The 7,614-nt window shown below is 34.2% G+C and overlaps 1 protein-coding gene across 1 annotated transcript; it reads left to right on the top strand.

The window, feature by feature from the left end:
- LOC112727568 (probable methyltransferase PMT6) lies at positions 1–6,905 on the top strand. The gene is made up of 7 exons (XM_025777366.3): positions 1–410; positions 1,306–1,720; positions 3,302–3,591; positions 4,147–4,530; positions 5,099–5,345; positions 5,437–5,575; positions 6,412–6,905. Exons 1-7 carry the CDS (start codon positions 233–235, stop codon positions 6,568–6,570), a joined length of 1,812 nt encoding a protein of 603 aa, XP_025633151.1. The 5' UTR covers positions 1–232; the 3' UTR covers positions 6,571–6,905.
- The last annotated feature ends 709 nt before the right edge of the window (positions 6,906–7,614 follow it).

Raw genomic sequence — 7,614 nt, forward strand, 5'->3', positions numbered from 1 at the left:
AACTTAAAACTCAACAGAAGAATTTATTTTCATTAAAAAAAATAACACGAATCTTACCGATCTAAACACTTCCAAGTTTCTCTCTCTTTTTCTCTGTCTCTGTTCGCTGGACTGATGATGCACCTTCTACTCTCGCTTCTTAATTTTCCCCTTTCTCTCTGAATTAGATTAGAACGAAAGTGGATAGAAGCAGAAGAAGAAGAAGAAGAAAGAAAAAAACAATAGACAAAGAATGGGGGGTTTTGCAGTGGGTTCTGCCTTTGATTCCAAATCTGGGCAGATCATAATGGCTGCTTTGCTATTAATGGTTGTTTCTTTCTACGCTGGCACACTCTTGGGCAACAATGCTCCCCTTTATGTCTCTCAACCTTCCTCTGTTACTTCTTCTTCTAATGTTCTTTCTTCCTCAGGTAATGGTAACTCTTCTTTCAGCTCAACTCACCTTCTAGAACCTTCCTTCCTTTTCTTCTTTTGAACTTGTTTGCTTTCACTGGATTTTACTTGTTTTTGTATCAATTATAACAAAGTTGTCGTTATCTTTGTTCGTTTAACTTGCTTCATATCCTGAATTCTCAGCTTTAGATTTTGTTTATTTATTGTTTATACTTTTTCACCTCTGTGTCTATGTGTACTGTTCGGTTGCATCTGCATTTGCATTTGGATTCAGTCTCTAGAACAATATGGAAATAAGACAGAGATAGAGAGACAAAGAAATAAATTTTCTATCTCTGGCACAGAGAAAATTTGTGTCTTTATCTTCTGTGTGTCCTGCTCTCTTTATTTGTATTTTCTATGCATATTTTAAGTTAAGCAACTCAGATATACTACTATTGAGTATGAGTGCTAGATTAGAAATTGTTTCAATGCCTTCAAATAATAGTTGAATTTCTCTAGAAGATGGTATCGATTTGTAGTTTTTCTTTAGAGGAAGTTGCTTTGTTAGATGCAATCAGCTGTTAATTTAATTACTATGGCCAATTTCAGTTAGTGTCTTCTTTTCGAAATTTTTGTTAGAATCTGAGAATGATATGTTTTTATTTTTGGCATTTTCTATTTTTCAGGATTTTGTATAGAAGAAGAACAAAATAAATGAAAATAGTGAACACAATAATATAATGTTTTCATTGTTTACCCTTTTTCTTTCATGCAATGTTGAATGCAGAAAACATTGAAAATGAAAGTAGAAAATGTTTTCCCAAACCGAACAGAAAAATCTTTCTAAGATAGACAGCACACATAGAAAATTCTGACCTAAAAAATATTTCTATTTGTGATTGATAGTAGAAATGTTCCTGACTCCTGCAGGAACATCCAGATTTAGTAACAAAGTTGCGCTGACATACCGAAAAACGCCGATAGTGATTCCAGAAACTGGGGTTGATGTATGCCCTTTGATGTTCAATGAGTACATTCCTTGCCATGATATTTCCTATGTGGCAACATTGATTCCAAGCCTTGATCTTTCTAGGAAAGAGGAGCTGGAGAGACATTGCCCTCCGCTTGAGAAACGCCTATTTTGCTTGGTTCCACCACCCAAGGATTATAAAATACCTATAAAATGGCCTCTTAGCAGGGATTATGTTTGGCAGAGCAATGTCAATCATACGCATCTTGCAGATGTCAAAGGGGGCCAAAATTGGGTCCATCCGAAGGGTCAACTCTGGTGGTTTCCTGGTGGTGGTACCCATTTCAAGAATGGTGCATCTGAATACATACAAAGGTAGCCGTAATTGACTTATCTGGTGACCTTTATTTGTTTTCTTTGCTATGCTGATTGAAGAAATTGTTTCTGAATAGTAAGTAACTTTCATGCAGACATATCAGTTTTATGATGATTTAATTATGTTCACTTTAAAAAGAATTAGGGATCTTGTGAAGATATGGTCCATTGTCATTTGCTAATGTCCAACAGTCTAAGTTAATATCATGTTAATATTTCTAAGCTTAGTGGTCATTGTTTGTTTTGAATTTCTTAAGTCTTGAACTAGCTTTTGCTCTATAAGTTTGACCATCTCAGATTTGAGGTAACTGTGATGAAAGGACAAAGTATAAGTTTTAATCCACAAATCTATTATAGAAAATTCAAAATGCTCATTTTTGCAACACTCTAATGCTACTTAGTGTTATGGTCCACTGGAAATTCCTTATACCGAGCCAATGTCTTTTGCAAAGAAATTGAATTGAGTATCGGATTCATGAGATTAGAGGTCTTTTGGATTTGTGATAAATTGATCCCTGATTTATGATTGTCTTTTTCAAAAATGTATTGAATTGGATAATGTTCTTTTCGATATTTCATTGAGGAATCTGGATCGAAAATTGGGTTATAATTCTCAAATTTGAAGATGCGTAATATTATTTTTTTTAATTATTTTAAAGATGGCAATAACAAAAGATGAAATTATTCATTTTTAGCTTTCTTTGACATAGTGTAGGGATTTAATTGTAGATGCGCATGGGCTATGATAGCCCACATTAGCCTATAATGGCCACAAGTGCAGCCACATTGATAATTTGAAACCTTGGATGTGATAGAAAGAATATTGTTTTATTTTTTTAATTCGTTCCTGACAGGAAGATTAAACTAAGCTTTAAATTTTTGTACTTCAAACACAACACAATGTAGGTAGAGTTGAAGTCCCCATTTTTTCAAGCTGGTGCCTACAATGTTTGCTTTTTTTATTATTATTTACAAATAATGTCATCCTAGTTTGAGATTCGAGAGTAAATAAATGAAAAGTTGAAGCTTTGGAAACTAGTTTTCGAATCATGTGGTTTTCTGTTTAAGAAGTATAAAGAATGGAAGTATAGCTGAAGCTCACTCATTCTAGTTTAGCATATTGTTTTCCTTTGTGCTTATGGCTTCAATGCAAATAAAGAAAGAAAGTTATACATTGCAACTGCAAAGTGGAACATTTCTCAGATTTTTGCTTTGCATGAATCTATGGTTATGATGATAAAGGAATATGCTGAAATTGGATGCACCTAATTAATCATAAGTTTTTCTTTTCTAAGATGCAACTTTGGAGTTGTTTATGGCGATGTAATTCTATAGTAATCATTTCTAGCTATAGCATAGTTATATTGTTTGGGGCTGCAAACTAACATGAGGACAACACGGTTTCATAGAATATTTAAAGAGTAGTTTAAAGGATTTGAATGATGCTAATTTTTGTTACCTTTCACTTAAGTCTTTCTCTTGAACGGGTTCTTTGATTCTTGCTTGCAGCATGCATTCCATTATTCGAATATTGCAAAGCATAGTTGTTAGTTTAGTCATTTAATCTCTTTACAAATGCAGGTTGGGAAATATGATAACAAATGAGACAGGTGATCTGCGTTCTGCAGGTGTAGTTCAAGTTCTGGATGTTGGATGTGGTGTGGCCAGCTTTTCAGCATATCTTCTTCCCTTGGATATCCGAGCAATGTCCTTTGCCCCAAAGGATGGCCATGAAAATCAGATCCAATTTGCATTAGAGAGAGGAATTGGAGCCATGATCTCTGCCATGTCCACAATACAACTACCATATCCTACTGGATCATTTGAAATGATTCACTGTTCACGTTGCCGCATAGACTTTCATGAGAATGGTAATTGAATTTCTTTATTGATTGTACCTTGAAGTTGGTAAATGTATTCTGTAGTTTAAGATTTTCATGGATGACAAATGTAGATCCCATGTGATCTACATTCTTCAATGAGTAAATATGGTATTTTTATTATTAAAATGTACCTCAAAATTTAGTGAGTCCTTGATTTAAACTATGTGCATGATTTTGTTCCTGAATTATTCAAACTTGTTTTTGTGTTGGTCCATGCTGGAGCAATTAGTGGTTGATTGGTTTCTAATAATCAGTTGTACCAATCAAGAGGAAGTTAAAGAAATGGTGAAAAAGTTTTAGTTCTTGCATCATTACTCACAATGTACTTTAAACTTCATGCCTTGTTTGGAGGCACTTGTATCCTCATAGTTATTATTGTCATCAATGTCGTTCCTACAGAATTACGTGGTAGAATAGGTACAATGTTTTTGGCAAAGGCTGCTGAACATTTGTTGAGTGATCTGTTACCCAATTGGTTGGACCCTTTTGGTGGAGTTAGCCTTTCATAATTGGTGGTGTTTAATTTATTTTGTTTCTCTGCAGATGGGATTTTGCTGAAAGAGTTGCATCGCCTTCTTCGTGCTAATGGTTATTTCGTTTATTCTTCTCCACCTGCTTACAGAAAAGATAAAGACTATCCTATCATTTGGGACAAATTGATGAATTTGACTACAGCAATGTGCTGGAGACTCATTGCTCGAAGAGTTCAGACAGCAATATGGATTAAAGATGATAACTCGTCCTGCATTTTGCAAAATGCAGAAAAAAAGCTTATAAATGTCTGTGATGCTACTGATGACTCCAAACCTTCATGGAATACCCCACTTAAAAATTGTGTACAAGTCAGAAACTCTGAGACAGACTCTTATAAGCTTCCTCCAAGTCACGAACGACATTCAGTGTTTTCCGAGAACCTGAGAAAAATAGGTTTGTACATCTCCCTTTGTATTAGTTCAAGAAGTTTGCTTCTATACTTAGGTTTTCCATACTCTTAACATGCATTTTTCCAATCTAAAAGTGATGCTTTGTCATTCAAAGAGTGCTTTCAATGGGACATGGATGAAATTTTCTTGCCCAAGCTTTGAAAGTTTTAATATTTACATTATGGAAAGTTCATCTGTTCAAGCTATTTTAATCCTATCCTTACTCAAATGCTGAACAATCTTCAGGGGGAAAAAATATTGTGACTTAGGTGAGAACATAATTTGTCTTCTTCCGTAGAATGAGAAACCAAAACAAGTTTCCAGGTGAAGGGTATATATAGCACTTTGGATATCTGTATCCAATGAATATGTTGTCATATGGAACTCCGATCAGGCATTTATTACCATATTGATAATTTGATATCCCATATCTATAAAGAGGCATTCTTTGTTCTTTGCCCTGCTTCATTAGTAGGGATTGTTCTACAAATATGAATAATAAGATAGATGCCCTACATGATGTAATCCGCTTCAGCATAATGTGGTGACCTTTTTCAATATTTGAACAACAGGTATAAGTCAAGATGAATTTACATCTGATACTCTCTTCTGGCAAGATCAAGTTCAGCATTACTGGAGACTGATGAACATCAAGGAAACAGAAGTACGCAATGTGATGGACATGAATGCCATTTATGGTGGTTTTGCTGTTGCTTTAGATACATTTCCTGTTTGGGTGATGAATGTAGTTCCTGCAATCATGAAAAACACTTTGTCTGGAATCTATGACCGGGGATTGATTGGAACTTTTCATGATTGGTATGAATATCTAACTGATACTCTAACATCTATGTTCATATTTATATTTGTTTTTATTAGACAGCAGCTAATGCATGTATCTTCTCGTTAGGTGTGAACCATTTTCAAGTTATCCTCGGACATATGATCTTTTGCATGCCAATTACCTCTTTTCCCAGTACAAAACTCAAGGGGAAGGTTGCCTATTGGAGGATATCATGCTAGAGATGGATCGACTTATTCGCCCACTGGTAATTATTTTTTCTTCTCCACAAAAAAATGAACTGTCTTTGGTAGTGATCTGCAGATGAAATACGAAGACTTAATTTCCTGAAATGTACGAGGCTGAAGATTTATTCCTCCAGCGTGTATCGTTAGCATTATTTATACAATTAAAGAAAAGTTAAAATAAAAGGGGAATCATATCTAAGCAGCTTTTTCTTGTCACCTAGTTGGAGAAGAAATATATTGAAGGAATTAATTTCCGTTATATCTACATAATAGTGATAGTTTATAATGAACAACTATACTGGAATGGAAACTAAGTTCCATTTTACTAACCAACTAATCTTTTTGGTAATAAAAATTTATTTATTAATTTATTTTTTAACAAACAAATTTGGTTGAAAACGCCATATTTTCCATCCCATTTAGTTTTCAAGAAAAGCCATATTTCAGTTGTTTGGACACGTGCTTATGATAGAGCAATTTTCGTAGTTAGAGGGTGGCTTTTGCTGTAAATAAGATTAAAATGTCCTAGCAGATTGATTGCAATGGTTTACCATAATCCAGCAATTCTATATAATAAATTGCGCAAAATATTTAAATATGTATTCTTTTCCATAATTTTTGGGCTTGGAATGGTGTTAGTTAACGAGTTTAATTTTGATGCATTGTCATTCTAATCCAATCAGGTGTAAGAGTTAAAAACTTTTGTTTGCCTGTCATATATTTATTTGATGTCAATGTAAAAGTTTGACACTGACCATACATAATAAAGACTAAAGAGATCATTTTTTTTCTCTGTCTAATATCCATATCTTTCCTCCTTGTTCTCACCGTAATTCTCGACATTCGTGTTTTGCAGGGCTCTGTTATAATCAGAGATGAGGAATATATTGTGTCAAGAATCCAAGAGTTAGCGCCAAAGTTCCTGTGGGATGTTGAGTCACATATGTTAGAGAACAAAGAAAAGAAGATGGAAAGGGTTCTAATTTGTAGAAAAAAGTTTTGGGCAATCCTCTAAGAAGATTGCACATCTAAACGCTTCTTCCCTCGCCATAGAAATTGTTTCCTAACCACCTTGGTAATTTGTAACGTTAAAAGTTATTATTTTTCTGTTTTGTTCATTTGTTGTTTAGCATTATCATTGTGTAGATTCTAGGGAGCACTTTGTTTGTTTGTAAATGACTTCACTTTACTGTTTTGCATTTACTTGATATATAGAAAGTTCTATTGTCCCTATGCTTTTCTTTCTATGAAAATGGTAGAGGCAGATATGCATAAGCCTAATGATATTATAGACTCGAGTTGCTTTTTGTAATATATAAAGTTGACATTTTAATGGATGATATAATCTCATATGTATTGTTCTGGTGACCAATTTTTAACTAACAAAATGTATTATTTTTGGACAATACTTGGTCAATTCTATATTCTAAATTCTAATAGTACAAAAGTAAGATGTTGGTCTAAAGTATCAACTAATTTTGATAAAAAAAATGTTGATCTCTTAATATTTCTCTTCTCTTTCCATTATCATCTCTTAGAAGATCAAACTCTTTAGACAATAGACACCCCTAAAAGATAAAGGCATGCTCGATTCGTGGGCTCTATTTACTCCAATTTTTATTTAGAGCTCCCTTCAAAGCATGGTTGAAGATGAACCCTGCATCCGTCGTTATCGGTTGGCAAAAATAAAATGACGAAAATTGAAGGCCGGGCATTTTTATCATCCCTGTTAAGAAGTCTTTATCATACTCCCTACAGACTACAGTAACCAATGACCGCGCTAAGTTTGCAGCAGGATTGCAGTTCCTAGATTCCTTTTCTGATGGGGTTAAACTGTATAATCTTTGAAAGATCCATTGGCGATTTTATTTTCTCCCTTCATGCATAGGGGCAAGCCACTGAATGTGTCTGATTTGCATCATTTTGCTTCCGTGATGGCATAGTCAAATTCTCTATTACCTTGACATTTAGCGCAATTCTAAAAGTCAAGGATTCTGCAAAATTCCAAATATTGTTGCAAATAGGGGGTAAACCTTTGAAGGTTTAACTTCCAAAAGAC

This window comes from Arachis hypogaea, chromosome 12 (genome assembly GCF_003086295.3).
Source record: "Arachis hypogaea cultivar Tifrunner chromosome 12, arahy.Tifrunner.gnm2.J5K5, whole genome shotgun sequence".
Taxonomy (NCBI): domain Eukaryota; kingdom Viridiplantae; phylum Streptophyta; class Magnoliopsida; order Fabales; family Fabaceae; genus Arachis; species Arachis hypogaea.

What these genes read in the sequence shown, in the direction of transcription:
- LOC112727568 (XM_025777366.3), top strand. Translation starts at nt 233, where the DNA reads ATGGGGGGTTTTGCAGTGGGTTCTGCCTTTGATTCCAAATCTGGGCAG. An exon ending in TAATGTTCTTTCTTCCTCAG is followed by an intron (nt 411 to 1,305) that starts GTAATGGTAACT and finishes TGACTCCTGCAG; the next exon opens with GAACATCCAGATTTAGTAAC. An exon ending in GCATCTGAATACATACAAAG is followed by an intron (nt 1,721 to 3,301) that starts GTAGCCGTAATT and finishes TTACAAATGCAG; the next exon opens with GTTGGGAAATATGATAACAA.